At 40.3% G+C, this 25,431-nt stretch overlaps 1 protein-coding gene across 3 annotated transcripts; it reads left to right on the top strand.

Moving 5' to 3' along the window:
* On the top strand, window positions 1–25,431 carry LOC116503640 (17-beta-hydroxysteroid dehydrogenase type 6-like). 3 transcript variants are annotated; one of them, XM_032210195.1, is made up of 5 exons: window positions 1–267; window positions 5,960–6,281; window positions 12,303–12,561; window positions 14,872–15,029; window positions 23,552–25,431. In XM_032210195.1, the coding sequence occupies exons 2-5, from the start codon at window positions 5,969–5,971 to the stop codon at window positions 23,626–23,628; spliced, it is 807 nt and encodes a 268-aa protein (XP_032066086.1). In that variant the 5' UTR covers window positions 1–267; window positions 5,960–5,968; the 3' UTR covers window positions 23,629–25,431. The 3 variants fall into 3 exon arrangements, with proteins under 3 accessions (XP_032066086.1, XP_032066085.1, XP_032066084.1); XM_032210194.1 differs by lacking the exon at window positions 23,552–25,431 and adding an exon at window positions 17,768–18,865 and having other exon boundaries at window positions 5–267; window positions 5,945–6,281; XM_032210193.1 differs by lacking the exon at window positions 23,552–25,431 and adding an exon at window positions 17,768–18,865 and having other exon boundaries at window positions 6–267.

The raw sequence follows: 25,431 nt of genomic DNA, 5'->3' as shown, positions 1-25,431 counted from the left end.
AGATTCAATTCATAGAATGAGTCAACCAAGGATGGAAGTGTTTGTTTTCTCTTAATTGACATTAAAATGCCAGTCATGTGATTGTAAGACTCAAGTTCAGCCTTCTCGGATCATATCAACCAACCTATCCGAAACCTCTAGCATGTAATGATAAACTATTCTGGCTTGCAGCAGCTATAGGCTGTTTCCGTGTGCAGCTTTCAGAATTAAATTTCACCAAAATCTTTTGAAATTCTACAATATCAGGAGCAGAAACAGCTAAAAGAGGTAAGAGATTCATTTATCAAAGGATTTTTTTAAGCTTTCCTTTAAAGAGTAGTACATGCTGAAAAAGATATCTGTCACTATCTTTGTATAATGCCAGAATTGTCCATATTTATTGAAGTATCTTTTTAAGGGATATCTCCAATCTCCAATCCCAGATAATTTTTGGAGTCATGAATACCAGAAATAAAACTGTAAGGAAAGTTGAAGGTAAATGTGATATTTTTAGGATTTTCGAGATTTTCATGGTCTAAATGCTGGAAATATTTTTTCACTTCCCAAATCTATCCCTACATCTTAGGAATTTCTTGGTGGCTTCCTATCCCAAATCTTAAAAAGATCCATCCCTACTACTTCACCCATGAATGTTGCCACCTCTCTCAGCCTAAAAGGGAGAATTGTTAAACCAGTGCTTTGCAAACTTGGCAACTTTAAGATGTGTGGACGTTAACTTCCAGGATTTCCTGGAGAGCAAACTGGCAAGGGAATTCTGGAAGTCCACTCAATTTAAAGTTGACAAATTTGAAAAACACCGTGTTAAACTGTATTAATCTGAGAATATTCTTTGGGGAGACTTCTGTTGTACAATCCTGCAGCTTCTTTCAGAGAATGGGGACTCATACAGCAACATTTTCCCCTTAAAACCATCCCATTTTCCTACCTCTTCATCCAACATTTTTCTTACCTCACAAAATCTATTAAGGGGGAAAGCTGTGCTATGTGCTTAGTGGGCACATTTGGAACGCAGAGAATATAGTGTACTACTCTCCCCAATGGTGTGTTTTGTGCCCATTTATGTCATTTGTATCTATATGCAAATATACAATTCCCACAATGCTTTGCTCTCTGATATGATTCAACAGATGTTCCTGAATAATGAACATTCTTCCAATAAATTAGTACGTTAAAAGGGTGTATTTTAAAAAAAAATTACAGATTTTTACAAATTATAAATTACTACTTTACAAATTTCAGATACTCCTCGACTTATCACTGGTCACTTACTGACCATTGAAAATTCCAACAGACATATCTGTGGGTGCTTACAACCCAGATTCAAAGTTTCAACGGTCATGGACCTGTGACTGCACTTCAGGCATTAGGCAAACAGGCCACATTTACAGCCATTTGAAGTGTCCCATGGTCACATAGCTACATTTTATGATAGCTTTGCCAAAAAAAACCCCCATCATTTACTTCTGGGTTTCAGCAAAACCAGTCCATAATGAACCATGGGTTCGCTTAATGACTGTGGTGTTTGCTTACCAATTGCCATGAAAAAGTCATAAAATTGGCTCAGTCATATGACCAATTCTCTTTACAACTGTCATGAATTATAATTCTGAGGGGCTGGTTCCATTACAGTCATAACTCAATGATTACCTATAGTAAAAACAAAAGGGAAAGATAATATAGGATTAACTGCAAGGGTGAAATTCAGCAGGTTCTGGAGAACAGGTAGCAAAAATTTTGAGTACTTTGGAGAATTGGTAAATACCCCAGAGTGGGGAGAGAATGGAGATTTTGCAGTATCTGTTAAGTAAGCTCCCCGTTGAAAGAGTGAGTACGTTCAGTGAAGCATTGTGAGAGTTGTGTTGGAGAATACACAAACCAGCATACAGAGACACTGCAGTTTAAATAGGCTTCTACTTTTGTGGAAATAGAGATATCAGAGTCCATCAAACAGTCCAAGTCATACACGGATAATTCAATCAGTCATCAATATCTTTCAGTTAAGGGATAATCCAAATAACATAGTCCAGTATCATATAATCAGTTCGGTACACAGAGTTTACTAACATTTGGAAAACTTACAATAGCTCACGGCACTCAGATCAGTTCAGCCCAGCATCTAACAAACAGAGAGAGAGAGCTAACAGGCATTCTGGCTCCCTCTTATGGCCGATTGAGGAATACAGCAACCAATCACATTTTACAGTATGGTTTAAAGAAACAGTTACAACATTGTTACATGATTTATATATTGCCAACTCTACCGTTAGAATTATATTCCTAACATTCTCCCCTTTGGGTAGGACAATATATAAATCTTACAATCTTAATCCTTATTCCTCGCAACAATGTTTATGCTTTGTAGTACCATGGGCCCTAGTAAAATGATCTGTGATGTTGTCTTTAGACATACAATACTCCAGTGAAACTAATTTACTACTCACACTTTGCCTTACATTCAAATATCTTATGTCAGTGTGTTTTGACCTAGTTTTTACAGCAAAATCGGATGCCATCTGAATTGCTGCTTGATTGTCTTCATAAACAACAATAGGGATATGTCTATCCCCATATCAAGTAGGAGTTGTGTATAGCACACAAATCTGTACATACTAATGACAGACATGAGAATTCAGCCTAGTCGATAGACTTAAATGTTTTTGTCTAATAGAACGTCATCCAATTATTGCCTTTCCTAGGAATACAACAAACCCTGATGTTGATTTCCATGTAGACATATCTGGAGCAAAACTTGCATCAGCATATGCAGTCAAGCTCAGATCATCTAAATATAATGCATAATGCATCATTTACTTAAGATATCTTAATACCCTCTTAGCAGTTTGCCAGTGCCTTTCAGTAGGTTCAGCATTAAACCTGGCTAATTGATTTACACTATATGCTATGTCGGGTCTTGACCAATTACTCAGATATGATAAACTACCAATCAATGATTGATAAATATCCTTATCAAACACAGGACTTTTTATATCATCATGGCTAAATTCCAGACCCATTGGAGTTTTAGCTGGTTTACACAGTTCCATCCTGAACGTTCTGAGTAGCTGGTTAATCTTCTCGGTTTGTGAGATTTTGTATCCCCCCCTAGTTTTATCTATTTGTAGATACAAGATTAAAACAAGTGTAGATGGGACTGTTACCTATAAAGCCAGATTGGTAGCACAAGGGTTTGCTCAGTCAGCCAATGACTATGATGAGGTTTTTATGCCGAGTCTAAAGGCTACAACATTACATGCATCATTAGTTTGGACAGCTAGGCATGGATATGTAGTGAATCATTTAGATGTTGAGATAGCATGTATATTTATGTATTGCCAACCCAACCATTAGAATTATATTCTTAGCAGTATCCTTCCCCTGCCACCAGGCAACGGCCATAGAACCAGTAGTAAAAAAAATTGAATTTCATCACTGATTAGCCTTGGATCATGGTGTAGGTTGCCCTCAACCAATCAAAACCTTGCATGGAGTGGCTTTGGGCCAGTGGTTCTCTTATAGCAGCGATGACGAACCTTTTTTTGCCTGTGTGCCATAAGTGGGGGGAGTGCAGGGGGGTCATGCGTGATCGTGCCGCACCCCAAATGCAACACGCAACACACACCCCACTGCGCATGTGTGCATGAGAGGCGCGACACCCCATTTTTTGCATACTTTTTTTGCCCTCCCCAGCTCCAGAGGCTTTATAGGAGCCTGGGGAGGGTGAAAACAGCCTATCCCCGCCCCCCCCCCCGGAGGCCCTCCGGAGGCTTCAGGGACCTTCAGGAGGCTTCCCTGAAGCCTCCACAGGGCAAAAAAATGACCCTATGAGCAAAGCTGAAGTGACTAGAAACTTGTGCTGCAAAATGGAAGATGCTGGATCTTTGCAAGCCTTAGCTGTTCATCTGACTGCCTGTAAAGAGCAGTCTACCATGTATCACACCACTTGAAGATGTGTGGACTTGGCTGATTGGCTGATTGGGAAATTCTGGGAATTGAAGTCCACACATCTTAAAGTTGTCAAGGTTGAAAAACACTGGTCTACCAGTGTTTAAGTCCTAGCTGGGCTCTACATGCAGTCAATGGATAGCTAAAGTTTTCAAAGACCCAGCCAGCATTCTCCATTTTCTGGCACAACTTTTAGAGATGACTTACTTTTTTTTTCTTTTTCTTTTTTTAGTTCAGAGGAAAAGGCTGCAGAAAGATTTTGTCTCCTTGCCCGCTTGGTTCCTTTTCTTTTCAGCCTGGAATCAAGGCAAGGTTTTTAAAAAGGATAGAAATTGGACACCAGAGGGAGAGTTTAATTTTACCATCTAAATGGGGCAGGGAGAGAAAATCAACAAGTCTGTCCCTTCCAGCTTTTTTTGTTTCTTTGCTTTTTAATTGAAGAAATGTGGCTTTTGGAGGAAGGAGGGAAAGGCATTAAGAAAAGAAAAGGTTTTGCTGCCTTTTGTGCAAAGGCTCTCTTCCCAAAACCTAGAGAGGCAGGGGAGTTTTGCAGTGTGCACATGGACAGCTGCTTAGCCAAGAAGCTCCAAAAGACTGGAAAACTGGTTCGTTCTTTCTTTTTTTTGTTCTAGAAAAGCAGGGCACCTTGGCAGGAGGAAAGGCAGAGGAAGAATTAGGAAAGGCAGGTGCATTCAGCATTTTCCTTCCCCATTGTTTCCCAGGCCGGCATACAAGGCACTCAAGAGGTGGGAAACATAGCTCTCGGGGTATGAGAGGCTTTCGGAGGCCTGAGGCAGGTAGGCTAGTGCCAGTGGTAGGTTGCGGATCCCGGTACGGTGAAATGGGGCCCGGTGTCCACCACATGAAAGCATGCAGCACGCATGCACACATGCGCAGCGTGCACATGCGTCCTTATCTCCTGCAAAGCTCCGTGACACCTCCGCAATGCTCCAGGTGCTCAGCAGAGTGTCACGCAGGTGCCGTACACTCCATGTGCGGAAGCGCCAAGGAGCTCAAATACAGGCGGGTGGGCCCTCCGGATCACCATATACCGGGGCGTACTGCCTGCAACCCACTACTGACTAATGCCTGCATTATCTCCCCCACTCCTGCTTAATGACCCATGCATTTGTTTAATGAATACACTGGAAAGAGCTGGGTATGGATGATCATTATTTGAGCCAGTCCATTTAACATTGTCCTGACCTTCAAACCGAATGGGCAGGCTCCATTAGGGTCGTGACATGAGGACTACTTGTATGCTTGCAGTCTCTTACAGGGACATTTTCACTATTTGCATCTTCCTGCCAGCTTCCCCTTTGATTGTCCGCGACAGAAGGAGGGTTGTGAAGGTTATAAATGGTTAACGCAAGATTGCGGGATGCTGCAATTTCATAATTGTGACCCAAGCATTCAAATCATGATCACATGGCCAAAGGGATGGTGTGATGGCCCCAGCCATGGGGACCTATGAATACCCATCATAAATATCTCTCATTCGGTGGTAACTTTGTTGCTTGTATCCTTATGATTTATACTGAAATTGTTTCCTGATTGCTTATTTGTACCCTATGACTATCATTAAGTCTTGTACCTTATGATTCTTGATGAATGTATCTTATCTTTTTATGTACACTGAGAGCCTATGCACCAAAGACAAATTCTTTGTGTGTCCAATCACACTTGGCCAATAAACAATTCTATTCTATTCTATTCTATCTTCAAATAGTCTTCAATGGACATTTAGCTACTGTATTAAAAGCTCCAGAGAAGCAGAGGTAGGTATTAGAAAGAATATCCTGATGGTATATGCTGCCCACCAGTGTGAAAGATTGTCTCATAAAATGCCATGTTCCCTTTCATCAGGCAATTTAGGAAAAATTGAGATGATATAACAAAATATACATCTAATCATTAAATTATTGCCAATACAAATTGGCAGCTGACATTTTTAGATTCCTGAAGCTATTTCATTAACACACAGGATTTTTATGGCTTGTAGTTCATTATTCTGCAGGTATTATCTATGTGGCTCTACCTGATTGCCCTGGTAGGGCTTTACATCCTCTGCCAATGGTACCGGGAGAGACAGGTGATGGAGAACCTGACAGAGAAATACATCTTCATCACTGGCTGTGATTCTGGCTTTGGGAACCAGCTGGCCAGGCAGCTGGATGCTCAGGGTCTGCGAGTGTTGGCTGCTTGTTTCACTCCAGAAGGTGCAGAACAGCTGGAAAGAGTCACATCGGCTTGTTTGAAAACCACCCTACTGGATGTCACCAGCACTGAGAGTGTTGCAGCAGCAACTGAGTGGGTGGAGGAGCAAGTAGGAGACAAAGGTACAGTCCAAATACTGTTCTTTTTGCATGAGGCCAATGGGAACTAACTATTTTTATTTATTTACTCCTTTATTATTTACATATATTATTTGACATATTTAACATATTTTACTTCAGTGACAAAGGACAGAGTCTTTAAAAGGTTAGATCAATGACTTAAGCTATCTTGTTACTATCCTCCGCCAGGCTGCTTTAACTGAAAATGATTCTAGGTAAACTTTGGTTACTTGTCTTGAACTATATGAAAACTATCATTGTCGGAGGAAAAATATATTTGTCCTATCAGATGGTTTAAACATTTTTCACCACAGGCTTCAAACATTGCAACTCCTCCTTTCAAAATCTAGCTGTAGTAGCTCCTTGTACTGTTAAAAAAACCTCTTGCTTACTACTATTTAACAATATGATGATACAACAGTGAGAAAATATGGCTGTCCTCATACCCTGTTTGCCTGAAAATAAGGCCTCCCTGGATAATAAGCCCAATCGGGCTTTTGAGCGCATGCGCTAAAATAAACCCTCCCCTGAAAATAAGCCCTCAGCAAAAATATTGCAACACAGCAACAGCCATGAGGTGACCATGCTCGCCACCTCCTGCACCTCAAAAATAATAAGACCTCCCCCAAAATAAGGCCAAGCGCTTATTTAAGGGGTCAAAAGAAAATAAGACCCTGTCTTATTTTCAGGGAAACACGGTATCTTAGAAAGCATATGAATATGTTATTAGTAGCAATTTGTAGTTTCAGGGAAACTTGTGCTTATTTGTGTTCTAGCTCTGATCTCACAGGTTATATTGCTCCTAGTTCCTCATTATTATTTTTTATTTTTTTATTTTGTCAAACATGTATGAAATAACAGGTGTAAGTAGAAACATGGACATGAGCACATGAAATGAATACAAATAAATGGGGACGGCAGGACAGGGACGGTAGGCACGCTGGTGCGCTTATGCATGCCCCTTACAGACTTCTTAGGAATGGTGTGAGGTCCACAGTAGACGGTTTAAGGTTAAAGCTATGGGGATTGGAGGAAGTAACAACGGAGTCAAGTAGAAATTGGGACTAGCTGGACTCCATCATTCGATACTTGAGAATAATTAGTGTTTCTCTCTATCATGCTCTTCCATAGAGAAAGTAGTATTCATTACTGAATGCCAATTTGTCAGGTAGAAAGTCCTCGAGAACATACAAGACTCCATCAAATTCCAAAGGAGTCCAAGAATTATGGAAATTAGTGAATCAACCACAACTGCAGAATGGAAAAGCCAATTCCAACCTAAATCTTCTAGGAAGTCACCTGACCATAACAATGGGGTCATTGAGACATTTGCATTCAGCTACAAATTAGCAAACTCCTCCCTAGTCAAGAATACTAGTCAGACCAAGCATAGAAAATGGGATGCTCAAAAGCATGAGTGTGCCTGTATAGGCCTCCCATGATGGTCACTGGGGCTCCTTGAATTTAATTAGATAAAATAAAAAAATGGGAAGTTAGCATATTGCAATGTAGTTCACCAACTTCTAGCATCATCTTTATTTACATAAATTCCTCTGTGCCTATATATTTTTTTAATCAAAATGATAAATCACTGCAAAGCAGTGGTTTGATGCCATTCACCTTAAAAGGAAGTCTACATCTGACACCTCTCTGAAATCTTGTCATATTAAAGACCGCTCAGATGCAATCACCTGAGATAAATAAATACATATCCTACGGCTCCTCAGCCACTACAATTAGAGTATATGATCTGTGGTAAATATGAGGAAATTTGGTTTCAAATGTTATTTTTAAATGGTATGGAAGATACCCAGGTGTTGTGGCCCAGCAGGAGCCGTTGGAACTGCCACCAGACTGCGAGAGTGAGGGGCCCTATGAGTCAGCTCTGGAGGATGTGGAGGACCCTGGACAGGGTTCCGACTCCGAGCAGGGCGCAGAGAGACTGGTTGGCCACCAGGTGGCACCTGAGCCTTGGACCAGTGGGGAGGAGACAAGGGAGAGTGATCCAGAAGCCAGCAGTGAGTTGTTTCTGGATGCACACCATCGGCGTCAGGAACAATTACGCAATTACAGGAGGTAATTGCGCTCAGTTGGTGGTCATTAGGCTCCTCTCCAGACTATAAAAAAGACTGCTTGTGACACGCCCCTCTTGCAGAAGTCAACGCATTGACTAAAGAGAACGTAACTAACTTGGCAGGCTGGATTGCTGCCAAGGTCCTTAGCTGTTTGTTTGCTTGGCTTTCAGCCACCGAGATTTTGGCTTCTTGCTATTAAAAGTACATTCTAATTAAGCTTGTCTCGGCTTTTGTTACTGGACGGAGGACGGGGTCAGAACACCCAGGTATCCAAATCAAGCAACAGCTGATTACATCCATCCTTCAAAATCATATTGATTCATGGTTAACCATTCAAAATGAGATATTTTAAAATAGTTAATAATCAAAGTAATTAATGTTCAGAACATAACACATCTTTTTAAAATATTGTATTATTTCAAGGAAGATAAAAACCATATTGAGTGAAACAGGGCCAGTAAGAGAAGGTAGAAGACAACTTGTGATAGTATGACTTCCTAACATTTTAAATACAACTGAACATTCCCCTTTTTAAAAAAAAGTGTTTTTTTTATACATCTCATTGCACAAATGGTTTGATTCCTAGGTGTCATATAATTCAATATCAATAAACATAACAGTATTATTCCTAGTAATTACATTACATTTTCATTTTAGTTTTACTAACACATAATTTCTACTATCAATCTTCAATTCTAAACCTTCTCATTGTTCTACCATACACTGTATCATCTTAACATCTGTTTTTGCTATTTTCCCCCTCTTATTTCTACCTCTATTTTAGCCCCCTCTTTTCCCCCCTTCCCCTATCATTCTAATATTCAAAGATGTGATCCTTCCTTTTTTCCATTATTCAATATTTCAAAATGCACTTCTAGCATCAATCTTGATTTTTCAAGCTTATCAAATTACTTAATCCTAGCTTTTCACTGTTAATCACATTTTTATACATATTTAATAATACCCTTCTACAAATTTTGTTTATCTAATTTACAAACTATTTTTCACTCTATAATTCTAATAAATATACATTACATTACTACCTTAAAAATGATTTTTGTCTCACACTACATACAGAGCAGTTATCCAACTTATATAGTTCTAATATTCATACACATTATAAGGTATTTTCATAAAATGTCGCTTTACATTCCTTTCCTTTCCCTTTATTCTACATTTTTTACCCTCATCCAAATTTTTAATCTTCTTCTTTTTGTCTCCCATATACTTCTTTTAATTCTTTTATTTCACCTACTTTTGGATCTGCATTATAACTATGTTCTCTAATTTTCTCTCCCTTTGCGCTTTCCCCCCCACTGTCTAATTCTATGACTACCTGTTCTAACCTCTTTTTCTTCTCTCCAACTGTCTTCCTGCTTCTTGCATTTCCTTTTCACATCTTTTAGAATATTTCCCTTCTGTTCTACTCCCTTATTCACCATCAATTGTACTATTATCTTCTTGTTGTTGCCTTCTTCTTGTTGATTTCTCAATTCTGCTGTCTCCCCCGCTCTTTCTGATGATTCCATTTTTTTCCTCATTGTCCTGTTCTTTACTTATTGTTCCTTGTATTATATTTTCCATTTTTTGATCTGTACGTTCTATACAACTAAATATTTCCTTCATCTCCTTGTGTTATTCTTTTATAAAATCCTTAATGTCTTGGTACATCAGCTCCATTTCATTGTCTCCACTTGCTTCCATTTTACAATTACTATATTTTTCGGAGTATAAGATGCACCTTTTTCCCTCAAAAAAGAGGCTGAAAATCTGGGTGCATTTTATACTCTGAATACAGCATTTTTTTGCCTCCTGAAACCCCGCCCCTTCACCAAAATGGCCGTGCATAGCCTTTAGGAGGCTTATAGAGTGCTCCTGGGGGCTGGGGAGGGCAGAAATGAGTGAAAAAAGGCAGTTTTCTGCTCAATCCCCCCCCCCAACCCTCAGGAGCACTCTATAAGCCTCCTAAAGGCTATGCATGCCCTTTTTGACAAAAAATGGGCCCATTTTTGTGAAAAACGGGCTGGTTTTTTTGCCCATTTTTGGCTCCCACCACCCTCCAGGAACACTCCCCCCACCCCCAAGAGCACTCTACAAGCCTCCTTCTTTGGAAGAAAAATGGGCTGTTTGGGGGAGGTCTGCAGAGTCCAAAACCTTTTTTTAAAACTTGCCTCTTCAAAATCTTGGTGCATTTTATACTCCGGTGCATCTTATACTTTGAAAAATACGGTAATCCAATTTAAGAAAAGAAGCCAGGAAGTTGTCCACACTTTTTCCAATCACTTTGATTTGCTCAACAATATTCAGGGTCACTTGACTGAAGGTCTTGTTTCTTGTATAAGTCTCCAGTAATTTTTAAGTAAATACTTATAATCCAACAATGTAAAAAGTTCCAAAGTTGCATAGTTCTCCTTTTAGCAGCAGATGGCACTCAAACTTCAGCTTGGTACTGCCTCTCTGCGTAGTGCTGATTTTAATTATTTTAAATTTGTAAATCCAGGAGGGCAACATTTATAATAATAAAAAAAACAAGCTTCAGATCGAATTCGAGTATTTTTTTAAATGCCTTTTTAAAAAAACAAGCTTCAGATCGAATTCGAGTATTTTTTTAAATGCCTTAAATACCACGTCTTCACTTTGAGATTACAGTTTTCTTTTCCTTAATTTTCTTTCAAAAAATTTCTCTTCTTAAATATTCTGATTTTTTTAATGTGCTTTTTCCGCTGCTAGCCAATAGTTCCAATATGCTTCCCCCTTGAATTTCCTGGGGTCACTTTTCAATAAAAAATAGTCTCTTACCCAGTTCACAAGCCACTCACTTTCTCTGCACAGTCTTAGATTTTCAAGCTGTCTTCGGCTTCAGGGCAGCCATGTTTGCTGCCACTGCTCCCTGTTGTTGACTGAGGGGGCTTTCCTAGTCGGGGGAAATGCGGCTCCCCTCTACCTGTTAGGTGGTCCCCCTTTGCTTCACCACTCCTTCAAAGTGGCTATGGTCCGAATTTGGACCCTCTGATAAGGAGAGATTGGAGCTGATCATAGAGTTCATGGATCAGGCTTCCGAAGGTGCCAGAAGTCAATACAACTGAACATTCTCATTGCTTTGAAATCACACTCTCAGAAATTGATTCTAAATAATATTATTTAACAAAAAAGTCTTGAAAATACCTTCCATGTAAATAATCCTCACTAAGCTTAATAATTAAAAAATTAGAAAATTTGTTGCTGGATGCTTTACTCAGATAACTAAAGACATATGAAAAAATAGCTTGATGGACCTCTTGACTGCATGGCGGCGATATAGGTGTCTAGAGAAAATATATCTAATATGGTAAATAGTTCAATAGTAAAGATTTTAAACATTTTGCTAGTTCAAAAACTACAGATACAATCCTAAATGTGCTGGCCATAATCCTGCTTAGAACTGGGAGATGAGTTAATGTGAGGCGCCTAGATTCTCCTTGTAGGGGAGATGATACATAGATAAACTAGGTAGGTAGGTAGGTAGGTAGATAGATAGGTAGATAGGTAGATAGGTAGATAGGTAGATAGGTAGATAGGTAGATAGGTAGATAGGTAGATAGGTAGATAGGTAGATAGGTAGATAGATAGATAGGTAGATAGGTAGATAGGTGGATGGATGGATGGATGGATGGATGGATGGATGGTTGGATGGATGGATGGTAGGTAGGTAGGTATGTAGGTAGTGTAAGTAGGTAGGCAGACAGGCAAGCAAGATATAATGGTGTTTGTGTGTGTGTGTGTGTGTGTGTTTGTCCAGGTATAGTAAGAAAAATGTGATGCCATGGCTCAGTTTTAATACCCAAAAAAAACCCCTTCAATTTATATGAATCAACATGAACAGCTAAAACCTATGAAGATACCTTCAAAATAATCTATTGAACCATCAATTTTATTCCATATAAGAGAAGTAATGAGTCTGTTTCCACAGGTCTCTGGGGCTTGGTGAACAATGCAGGCATCGCTTTCCCATTGGCTCCCAACCAGTGGCTGACCAAGGATGATTTTGCAAAGGTGCTGAATGTCAACCTGCTGGGAGTAGTTGATGTGACACTCCACTTGCTGCCTCTGATCAGGAGAGCCAGAGGGAGAGTAGTCAACATGAGCAGTATAGCTGGAAGAGTTGCCTATGGTGGAGGCGGCTACAGCCCTTCAAAATTTGCATTGGAAGCCTTCTCTGACAGCCTCCGGCAAGTCATTCCCTTGTATATTCGTTTCATTCTGTCTCTCCTATGCCTGCTATCACCATGGGAAAGAGGAGATGAGGCTAGAACTCATCTAGCCTCACATCTCGCAACAAACAAGCTGTGGTTGTTGAATACATATCACCACCATCTGCTAGCCATCTCGTGTTTAGATACTGTCTCTTGGGGGGGGGGGGCTTGGACATTCTAGCCAAAAGAAGCATTCCTGCACAATGAATGAAGTTCAAGAACATAAAACTCTTGAACATTTTCCCATCCAGGTTTAAGTCCAGGTGCCTTACTTTCAAAATGAACCATTGATAACCCTTGATTTGGCTTCTCTTTTAAATTCCCACACCTAGCATTTGGATTTCTGGTTTTTTTGTTTTGTTTTTTAAAGTACATGCCATTTAATGGAAATCCATATAATTGTATTTTTAAATACTTAGTCATTAGCAGTAAAACAAAATGGATATTGAAAAGAAAATTGTCATTCCAGTGATTTGCTTTTAATTTTTTCAATTCTGCTTTTGGTGGTGATGATGATGATGATTGACATGGATTCTTTTTTAAACTGCACCCATTTTTAATTGATGCAGACTTAAAAGATGCTGAGTCAGCTGAATTTTCATATCTCCTTATAAGGGATGAGGATATCTTAGTTTGGAAAAAAAATCAGATTCAAAAGTGAAATGTACACATATTTTTTCAGTGCTTTCTATTGTTATCATAGCCTATACTATTTCTAGTATTATTGCTACTATACAATTTTCTCTATACTATTTTCTATTATTACTTCTACACTGTTTTTATAAGCTCCACTATTACTAGCATAGAGCAGTGCTCTCTTCTTACACTGTTTCCTCCATCCTCCATTTTTTTCTTTCTTCTTCTTTATTAATACACAAAATGTTAAGCATTAGCACATTCTATAATGTGGTTTGTTTTGCTTTGTTGTGCCTCTTCTTTTTTTCCTATGGAGCCTTCAGTTTCTGTGAATTAAAAACAGCTCCATCTATTTGGCTGTTTTCTATTTGTTACTAACTGCAGTGCACAACTTCCAAAGTGCACATCTCTCTCCCCCATATGTTTCACAATTGTAGTTTTTATAGGCAACTCTACTGTGCTGCTGGACAGAATAGTCAAGTAGGAGGTGGGAAAGGCAGCACGGGTGCCTCCAATTTTTTCAGCACCCTCCCCTTCCATCCTTTGCAGATGATGATGATGATGATGATGATGATGATGATGATGATGATGATGATGTTTCTGACCCCACATACCCAAACTTGACTGATCTCAAAAAATGAGTAGCTTTCAGTTTTATGAAAATATTATTAGACATCAAAGTGCCACAAAATCAAGTTTTGCTTTTAACACATATAGAAATTGAATGTGTTTGAAAAGTCACAAGAATTGAGCTCAGCTTGAAGACTAGAAGAAGACTTCATATGAAGGGTAGCCCAGCAGGTGGCATCAAAAAGCCAACTCCAAAAACTATCTCCAGAAAGATCTCAAAAAACTAAGACCTGTTTCCAGGGGTGGGTTGCTGCCAGTTTTATTATCGATTCACAACGTGCACGTGTGCTTTTCAATGTAAATTGTTCTTCGCGCATGCGCAGAACAATTTACAGTAAACTGCGCACACACAGTCACTATAAACCAAATGGCGGTGGCCCAGTAGCAGCAAGGGAACAGGTTCGGAGGCGTGGCAGGCCTGGGTCACTGTCGGTTCTGTGACCCAGGCCTGAATTCCACTACTGGTTCAGTTAAACCATGCCAAACTTGGATAGTGAGCAACTAGCAAATCCACAATGTAGATTAATGGTTAAAACTATTCTGGAGGAAGGCAGTGCCAAATCACTGTTCCCAGGAGAACTACACAGATGTGTGCAACCAAGTCACGATACAATCAAAGAAATATTTTATGAAGGTTATAAAATCTCTTTCATAATCAGATTATTATTTAAATGGGTTTGCTGCTATCTGCCAAAGCTGCAAATGCCCTAATTAAATTTCTCTTGTGGATTTTTTGCTTTGCCAATAGCAAATCACTTCGGATAGAAAACTTTGAAGGGCAGTATTTTTTATCTCCTTCATTTCACTTTCTTTCTTTCAGCTCTTAGACTATCAAAATCTTGTTTTCATACATTCTAGCTGAATTCTGGGATTATTCTCAGAAAAAAAGTTCTTCAGTTTAAAAAAAAGTAAGCAGAAGAAAAGCACGTTTGGGGATCTAGTAAAATGGAGCAAGGAATGATTCTAGTCGGAGACAGGAGGAAAATCCCTACTTTTTAAAAAGTTTTTTTTTTCCTGTAGACGTGAAATGCATCCTTTTGGGGTCAAAGTCAGCATCATCGAGCCAGGCTCATTTTTAACAGGACTAGATAAATGTGCAGCTGAGTTCTTCAGAACCCTCTGGAGCAACGTACCACCTGATATCAAAGAACTGTATGGCCAGGAATTCTGGAGCAAAAGTAAGTTAAAATGTGTAAAACATGTAAAACCAGGAAAGTAATATTGCCAGCAAAAGGTAATCTTGCAGGACCTTATTTCTCATATCATAAGGTTTTGTGAACTACAGTTCATTTCATCAAATGCAGGAACTATTCCTGAGAGACCAATGTGTAAGCCTAAGTGTGAGCATATTTCCATTTATGTATAAAAGAGGGTGATAAACTCTCAGGGTGGAAAGAGGATATATGGAGTTAGGGGGCTGGTATCCAAAGCAAAAAAAACCTGGGTGACAAGAGAAAGAGAAGGATGATCACTTTTGTCTGTGGTGCTTTAGAGCAGGAGTCCCCAACCTGTGGGCTGCGGCCCACTACTGGACTGTGGCTGGCCAGTGCATGTATGCACATACACCGACTCAGGGGTGGGCTTCAAAAATTCTTAGCAAGGGGTTCTCTGCCTGGTTGCTGGTTGTTTGTTTCTTCAGGCACTTTCCATCTTACAACTAAGGTATTCCCAAAGGCAATTTTTCAAGAGGCAACTGGACTTTCTTGTTTTCTTTGAAGATGTTTCGTTACCCATCCAAGAAGTTTATTCCACTCTGACTGGATGCTACGGAATGGAAGGACCATCCAGTCAGAGCTGAAGAAGCTCCTTGGACGACAAGCAAAACATCTTTTAAGAAAAACAAAGAAATCCAACTGCCTTTTGAAAACGCACCTTTGGGGCAACCATGACTTGGATGACTGAGAATCTCCATAGACCTACAACTATAGTATCCCTGGTTCTGGCTCATAGTTGTTAGCTTGGTAACCAAAGAAATAAAGTGGGGACATGTCAGGCAGGAATCAATACATAGAAAAATATACATTACCTAATTCCTGGTCTAGCCTATTTCATTTTCATTTTCAAAACAAATGTGTGTGTGTGGCTATGCATATAATACTTATTTTAAAATTGATTGACTGGTTATCTGCCATTAAATAAATGATGACCCTTAGTAATCACATAGATATTCCTCATAACAATCTGTCTCAAATTGGGTCATTCAAGTCTCCAGACAGTGCAGCCATTGCTGCTGTAAGGAACCAATCCACCTTTCCACTGGTCATATCAGGCGCCAACGATAGAACCGGTTTGGGGTCGTGGCAGGCCGAGTCTACCTACTCAGCCGAACCAGTAGGACCCCACCTCTGGTTAGTGGGGTTTTATTAATCATTGCCCTGCTCCAGCTACTGCAACCACACTAAAGTTCACACTTTATTATTCTAACAAACTCTGCTTTGCATTATTTTAACTAGGGCACAGCTTTAAACAATATGAAAATCTGCAAAAGCAAATTAGGCTACAAATGATACTGAGACATGCAAAAAAACAACAAATAGTTAGCAAACATGTTTCTCTGCAGTTGGAAGGCCATAGCATAGAGTAAAGGAATTCAATAACAGCAGAGTAACAAATGTTCATTTAGTAACAAAATTAGGTTTATACCCCTGTGTGAGGGCTATTCAGATTTTTAAATTATGCCCAAAATCATCATGCTAATGTTATATCTGATCAGAGACAAAAAAAACGGGAAGTATGTGTAGATAATAGCATGCATGGATCTAATTTGCATGTTAGATTCACATTTGCTGATGAAGAAGCAAAATAGAATGTACTTTTCCTGTTTTTCTTTCTCCTCTGAAAATTGTGACATTAAATACAATTTAAATCTCTAGCTCTTATTAACTATTTGCACTCTTCTTAGAAATGATGGGAAAGGTCAGTTATTCCAAGACTTATCCAGGACTCCATTTCCTTAGATATAGATTATAGGAGACTTGTACTATTTTTACAATATAAAATGCTTCCAGTAATGACATCCTAATAGATTATTCGCCATAGCACCTGAGGATTTCCTAGAGAGCACAAAACCAGCCTTCTGCGTCTTTTTTAAAAAAGATTAGATCCAGCAGATAGCCCTCAGCTATAGTATAAGCTCCATATTACCCTCTTTGTGGGAAAAGAGGTGTTCAGTTCCATGAATTGTTTTTGCTTTCTTGAGTGGCCTTTCTGCCTCCCAAGACATTGGCAATTTATTATCAGCTGCTGTGTGTTCAAGTCTGCAGAGGCGCCACCTCAAACATCACATTAATAATTCTATCACCTAAAAAATAATAATAAACACTGGAAAGTTTCAGGAAAGAATGTTACCTCTCAAAATTTTGGAATTCTGATATGAAATCATGGAAATGTGATCACTGAAATCTCATAAGATTTGTTGGTCACAGGAGATTTGAAACACTTTAAAAAAGAATATTTATATGATAGATGCCAATGTCAAGGGCAAGACCATGCAGTGGCACATGAAGATATTGCCAATCACTTGCACAACCTAATTTAGAAATGAATATTAAAAATGGCAAGAGGACACTCAGAACAGCAATATTCTGTCAAGTTTTCCAATCTTTATCTACTTATTCACTGATTCATTCATTTATTGAAGGACCACCCATCTCCTTCACAGAGGGATTCTGGGCAGTGTACAATAAAACCATTAAAACAGTATGCAAAATACTGTTATAATGTAGTTTCATCTCTTTGGGTGGTAGCCATAGCTGTGGAATGGGAGAAGATAAAGGATTGTGGCATGAAAGACACAGTGCTATTTTACAGCCGAGGGTTAGATCTCAACCCAGATTGCCAATTAACTGTTTCTCATGCTGACAAACATGGTTTGCTCAATCCAGGTGGCTGACTTATTCTTTCTTTCTATCCACAGTTAACCAAACATTTGTTGGCAGTAGATGGAGGAAAACAAACCTCCAGATAGTTACAGACTGCATGGAACATGCCCTAATTTCTGCCTACCCTCATAGCCGTTACGCTGCAGGCCGAGATATCAAATTCTTCTTCATCCCCCTCTCTTACTTGCCAACCCTACTGACAGATTATATTCTGACCTATGGCCATCCCAGGCCAGCCAAAAGTCTGTATTGATCACAGTCTCATAGTTTGTACAAGAATCAGGCTACACCCACTTCTCATTTAGCAACTACCTCAGTCCAACTGATTTTCCAACCAATGGGCACATTTATGACCAAATTTCATCCATCTGCACTGTCCATTGCACTGCACTTGTGTGATATTTGCAGTGTCTCTGTCACATGTTCACTTAGCAATCATTTCGCTTCACACACTGATTGTTGGAACATAACATGATTGCAAAACAAGAGATGAGTGTATAGAAATGATGAGACACGTGGATTATAGCAAGACATTGTAGCTTTGTAAAAAAAAAAAAAAGTTAATCCGCTGGATAAAAGAAAATATGCAGTTCCAAGTTTGTCATTTCAAACTAAAACCTATCTTGGTCAGTAGGTTTAATAAGGAACTGAAGTTCATTTCCCTTACAATCCCACATAAATATAAAAATGATCCATTTTTATGTTTTCACAAATATGTTCACTTTTATGTAACTCAAAATCATTGTTTTGGGGTAGAATATTCTTTAACATAGGATGACACTGGACAACGATTACCAAATAAAAAAGGAGAAGATTTCTGTAGATATTAATAGCCGTTTTTGGCAGCTGTGTTCCTATTAATCAAGAAGTTAAAGGGCTCTGGAGGGGAGGAGCCGAAGTCACGATGACATGACATGCGATCTCAATGCTCTGAAATCTCAGTCAACACTTTTGTCTCTGGGTGGTCCAAACGGACCTAAACCGTACTGCAAGAATACATCTTGATGAACACAGGGACATTGCAAAGTCCCTGGTTGATCCAAGAGTTGTTCAAGACGGTGACAAAAAATCCAGCCAAATGGCTGATGTGGTCGGGGCAGCTCCAAAACGGAAGGATACGGAAAGAGAAAGTGTTTTCAGCTGGTGAGGAATTTTTACTGTTTTAAAAGTGACGATTTCATGCATTGTGTTTGTTTTGAAAATAAAAAATAAAAAAACTTTAATAAAAAAAGAAGTTAAAGGGCTCTGATTCTAAAGAGTCAGAGTTTAAAGACTCAGAGTCTAAAGATGAAGAGGTGGAGGTGACTACAGAGAACCTTGTGGGATAGCAGTCTGCCTCAGAGAACAGCAGGGACATACTTGGAGCTGCAGAGCCTGTGAGCAGCTAGAAGCAACAGCAGATAAGGGGTCTGATCTAAGACCTCCCACCACATGTCAGAGAAAATCAGGCTGAGCTGGTGGCTGGAGTTAAGGATGTCATCAGCCTAGAGTCACTACATCCCCACAATCAGTCCATGTCCTCTTCCGTTGACCCTTATCTAGTGCCAATTTGGTACAGAACTTTAGTTAACCAGATTCTTGTGTATAGGTTTGAGTGATCAATATCTCGAAATACAACTTAATGCATTGCGCCCGACACACCAAGTTCTAAGCCATGAAGAGATCAACAGAGGAGATCAACACAACTCCTTGCAAGGCAAGAGTATCCCCACCATTAACTACTTGCAACTGGTGCAGCTCTATTTTAGAGCCTCAGCTAGCAAGCAATCTTTCATGGGGAACAACTGCTCAATTTACTGGAACCTTTGGGGTTTTTTGCCCTGAACTCCTGCCTGTGGAAATGCTGCTTTTGAATCTGGACCAGCTGATGACCTACCGTGGCTCTACAAAAGTCTGGATAGTGCTTGGATGACATTTCTTCCTACTGCTTGAAACTTTTGCTTATCGGGAGCTTTCCAAGCGTTTCAAGACTGCTTGAGATTGTTTGTGCACGTCCGCATATTGTAGACACCTTGCTGTAATTACTCAAATTAAGTAAAGCCTTTGACTGGGCTCCTTGTGCATGTGTGTTATGTGTATCAGGCTTTGGACAGGACAGTTTATTCCCAACCCATAACCTTCTAATATCCATCGCTAGCTGAACGTGCACCCTGAAGACTTGCCTTCAAACCAGTTTTGTTTAGGCTGCTGTTAGTTGGGCCATGCCACTGCTATTGCCACTGCTATTGCAATAGAGCTCTTTGCTGAACAACTTGCTGAATTTAGCCATCAGCTCCAAGCATTCTGCATTCTGCATTCTGATCTAGTCAAGACTCAAAATAGCGGACTTCCAGTTGACATCACAGTGATATCAGACACAAGGAACAGGTCTCTGTGTTTCCTGTTCTGACTTTCCCCCTGTTGGTGGGCTCCAAGAGGAGCCAAAGCTGTCTTGGAGGGGCAGTGAAGCAAAGAAGGGCACCCTGTAAGGTCGAGGAGCTCTCCTGTCTGGCCCAGGGTTCTTTTTTCCTTCTCAGCCATGGCAAGGAGAAGAGACAGCCTAAAGAAGGCTACCATAAATCTGGAACAACCAAAGAACAATAACTAAAACTGGTGCTGGAGTGAAGTAGGTGAATAGTAGGAGTGGGTTTCAGTTGGTACAGACTAATACAGGTGAAATTTAGCATGCTTTAGTATACCCGTTCGTCTGGAGGCCCCAACAAGCCCACGTGGTGTGCACTGCCCTCTTCTCTTTGATAGTCACCTCATTTCCAATGAAGGTGGTGGGGTGGAAATTGCATGGATTCCCCACCCCCTTCATTGGAAACAAGTTCCATGTGGGGCTTTTCAAACAGCCAAACTCCCCTCCTGTTCCTTCTTCTGCTGTTTGAAGAAGCCAGGCGGGGCGTGCTCCCTTGCCTTTCACAGCCGCCTCATTTCCAATTGGAGGGGATCCATGGAGAGGGAGGAAAAAGATGGATCTCTTTTCCCCCACCCCCAATTGGAAATGAGGTGGCTGTGAAAGGCAAGGGAGCGCACCCCGTGTGGCTTCTTCAAACAGCAGAAGAAGGAATAGGAGAGGAGTTCGGCTGTTTGAAATGCCCCGAGTGGAACTCGTTTCTAATGAAGGGGGTGGGGAATCCATGTTTTTCCTCCCTCTGCATGGATTCCCCCCAATTGGAAAGTGGCAGACATGAGGGAAAGGGTGTGTGTCTGTGTGTGTCTGTGTCTGTGTGTGTGAGAGAGGGAGAGAGAGAGAGAGAAAGAGAAAGAGAAAGAGAAAGAAGGAAAGAGAAAGAAAGAACGTTGGCGAGAGAGACAAGAAAGAAGGAAGGAAGGAAGGAAGGAAGGAAGGAAGGAAGGAAGGAAGGAAGGAAGGAAAAGAAAGAGAACTTATGATCACAATTGAGCCCAAAATTTTGGTTGCTAAGCAAGAGCATTGTTAAGTGAATTTCACTACATTTTCCAATTTGGCCACGCCCACCCAGTCACACGACCACCAAGCCACTCCCACCTGGTCACATGACCACCAAGCAACTCCCACAAAACAGGCTAAACCTACAGAATAGGTTCTACAAAAATTTGAAACCCACCACTGGTGAACAGTGACTGGAACTGGGGAAGAGGATTTCCTTTTGCCTTAAATTTAACCCCAAGGAACAAGTTAGAACTATTGGCTCAAAATTATTTCAGAAGAATAATTTTGAGAGAAAAAGAACCACAAGAGAGAAAAATAATAATTTTTGAAATGTAAGACTCAAATAGCAAATTGTCACATTTGAGACAATTTAAATAAGGGCACCGCTGAAGGGGAAAATTCCCTACCTCCCAGTTTACAAGTGGAGACCATACAATCTGCTCAAGTAAAATTTATTTGAACGGCATTGGAGACAGACCACAAGGTTCTGCCCACTTAAGAAGGATGCAAACAACCTTTATAGAGTCATATAATACCTGTTGACCAGTAATGATGTCAAATGCCAATCAACTTACCATGTTTTCTGAAAATAAGACCCAATCTAATATTTTTGGGACTCCAAAAATAGAGAAAAACGATGTCAGGGTCATCAGTCTGGCTGGGAGCCCACACCAACATACACACAAAAGGCAGTGAGCGTATGAGGGTCAACGTTGTCCAGCAGCAGCTGCAGCCCGCTGGCCCCTTGGTCAGTGAACTCCATCAGTGCAGGTGAGTCAATTACTTGTCCAAGCAGCAGACGATGGCAGAGGCATGGTGAGGGATGCACACAATCTGGACACGCCACACGGGCCCCAAGAAAGATGAGAGTCAGTGGGCCAGGGGTGTGGAGGCTGGGGGAGTCTCATCTTTGCATCTCTCGGCTGTCCCGCGGCCTGCACAGCACATCTGGATCGCATGTCTCCCCTTCACCTCTGCCTCCTGCTTGGACAGATAATCAACTCACCTGTGCTGCACAGGCTGTGGCTGCTACCAGACCTCATCAGCCCCCACCACTTCTGGTGCTGGCCACACCCACCGGCTGATGCCAACCTTAATTTGGGCTTGTTTTCAGGGTAGGTCTTATTTTTTGGGAAGGATGGTATTTTTTATAACAAGGGTTAGATTTTCTGCTTATAGTAAAAATAAGCAGTTCTCACCTCAGATCACCCCACTTACAAAGCTTCAGTTGCTCCTGTTTGTCTCCCAATTAGTTGGGTAGGTTGCAAAAGAGGTGAAAGCCACTTGTCTCTCAACAGGAATGTTGAAAGAGAAGAACAAAATGATGGAATAGGAACCGGGAATTGTTAACGAGGGTTTCTTCAGGCTGCTGAGTTAAAATAAAACCCACCATATCAGCACAGGACAGTAGCCAGTGGACAGCAGCCTGGAGACCAACAATCCTGATAGATCCATTCATAATAAAAACAGTGATCACCCTAGGAATGTCAAATTATAATGGTGTAAGAAAATGGCATGGCTGAGGATGGTAACGTAAGTAATCTTGAGGTCTGGACCTATGTGATATTGATCTCAAGAGCATTTTCCAGTCAAGCTGAGAGTTGTATTACCAATATACAAGTCTTCAAATATAACAAAGGTAATTTTTATTTGTTTAGTGTACAATGAGAACATGACAGAAGAAAAGTAAACAGGTACACATAATCCATGTAATTATATACAAAACGTACAACAGTAGCCTTATAACTGGATGTTTAATTCTGCTATCCCGGTGATTGCCTCTGGCATTTCTTCATACAGTTCTTTTAAGCAACCAGAGAACTACAAACAGTAGTAGGAACAGCAGAAAAGATGGACAGCTGCCAATGGCAATACAAGTAGCAACATAAAGCTGGCACAATCCAGTTGTCTTTCTGGTTCAGTTCAATCCAATCTCCTGGGCACCACAGAACTAGCACTCTCAAGGAGTATAAAGCCCAAGTTTATACAGTCTCTGGTAAACTTGACAAACCTTGGAAAGTGCAGATCAAGTATTCTGCAAAAACCAGATGCCTGGTCTTCCCTGCAGTCAGGCAAAAAGGACCCCTAGGGAGAGTGACCAGTTATGAGAGGGAGAGAGCAGTCCTAAAGTGGCCTGTACTTGCAGATCCTGTTGGCTTTAGAAACCAAATGGTCAGTAAAGCATGCCAAATCGTAACCACACAAAAAAATAAAACAAAAGGGCTATTGGAAGCAGTTCAAATAGTCTGTTTTAAAACTGGAATGACATTAAACTGCCTCAGGGAAGTTCATGAGAATATGGCAAAAAAATGGTTACAGGATAAGGGGAAAAAATCACTTGGTGTTTCACACTCAGACTCAGCTCCTTCTTCAGTCCTAGCCCGTGTTGCAGAATGTGACTGGGTTTTTTTCTCCCGCGCAGGAAATATCCAGTGCTTGGTGACCAGTACCTTCAGACAAGGAGATCTGAACTCATTGGTAGCCTCAGACTACAACTAACAAAGATACACATTCAACTTTGCAGCTACTAAGATTGTTGGATGAGCAGGCACAAAAATAGCCAGGGAAATGATTGAAGCCTGGGAAACAGGCCCCTCGTCAGTCAACAGGAGTGCTAATTTACCACCAGCATATCAAGTACTTAGAAGGTGAGGGCTGGGCAGCACAAGCAAATGATAACCAATGACTTAAGAGCCAACCATCAACACACACTAATCAGCATCTGAAAACCCACATACAATAGCACACACAGAGCAGCTGCTAGAGAGAAATTCCCTGAAGATGGACTCCAGCACATGTCCAAAAGCTGGGAGATAAAACCTTTGGTCCCGGGTAACTGACTCAGATTGGATCCTGCAGTATCTTCACTGTTTATCAGTCCCCAAAGTCCTATGGAAATATTGGAGATAAGACTTTTACAATCCTATTTACTTATCTGTCTATTAGGCCTTCCACAGAATCAATATGCCTAGCCTATCAAGAATATGTCAGCCCTTTGCGATGGACCAAAATCCAAAGTTATGAATGCTAATACTACTTTTATTATAAGGTTCCAGGAACAGAATCTTGCAGAGATGGAGACCACCACAGTTGATCATAAACATTTATTTGAAGATCAGTGATAGAGCCGTGCCTTATGATCCTGACGATAAATACACTTTTAGGTTCGTAAGTTAATTATTTATTAATGTTTTTGCTTCTCATTGTAAACATTTTTGTGTCTTCCCATCTAGTAAGTGACCATTTTTCCATAATGGATTTCTTCATTATTCAGTGAGCTGAGCCATTCTTTACAAGTCCTTGATTCCCTTGCCTCCAACAGTTCATCCAGGTCTTATAAGCGAAAGATTTATATGAGTTGAAGCAAAACAACACAGTCTAATAAAATGTCTGTGGCTATGGCTCTCTCTCTCTTTTTGTAGCCTCAGAAGTTGTTCATTTGAAACCATCAATAAGTGTGGCTAGCAATGTTTATAAAATAATAAGTATATTCCAACAAATTATTGGTTTACCTCAAAAAATATGTAAAATGTAGTCAGCTCCCTTCTCCTCCTCTATTAAAATAGGAATCTAAACCCTGGTTTGGTAGACAGTGTGTTGCAAGGAAAGTAAGGTAACACCCAAATATGCTTGACCTTTCTTCTCAGGAAAATTTTTGTACTCTAAAAAAGAGTTACAAACAAAACTTCTCAAGAAACAGAAGTTATCATTAAAGAAATGGTCTAAGCTCCAGCAGGCTATAAAAATATACTGCATATTCCCATGGCCTTCAAGTACGGTAGTGGTTGCCATGTTTTGCCACAGAAAAGTCCAAAAATTTCTGAAAAATAGTAAAGCCCCTGTCAAAGGCTAAGTTTACCAAAATGTTTAAAATTTAATTCTGCTTAGTGCACATCTCTACGTGTCCCCCTTTTTGCCAATCAGAAATAACGTCTTACAGATCTTCAAAAAATAGTTTAAATCCATCTACAGATGAATTCTACAGAGAAATTATTGAGTCTATCATCTGCACCTCCATAACTGTTTGGCTCTGCAACCAAACAAGACAAACATGTGTATCTATACACAAAGGGTGGGTTCTGGCAGTCACTACTGCCAGTTCGCTCGTGGGTGCTCCGTGCGCTTGATGTGCGCTGTGTGTGCCCAGTACAACAAAAATTGTTCTGCACATACACAGAAGCAGAAAACAAGATGACAGCACCTAAGGTGCCACCCAGAAAACCAGAGAACCAGCGGTTCCAGACACCCAGACTGCCAAACCACTACCGGTTCATTCAAACTGGTCCAAACCGGTAGGAACTC

This window comes from Thamnophis elegans, chromosome 2 (genome assembly GCF_009769535.1).
Source record: "Thamnophis elegans isolate rThaEle1 chromosome 2, rThaEle1.pri, whole genome shotgun sequence".
NCBI classification, from domain to species: Eukaryota; Metazoa; Chordata; class Lepidosauria; order Squamata; family Colubridae; genus Thamnophis; species Thamnophis elegans.
The sequence above is the reverse complement of the archived record's forward strand: the minus strand, read 5'-3'. Positions and strand labels throughout refer to the sequence as shown.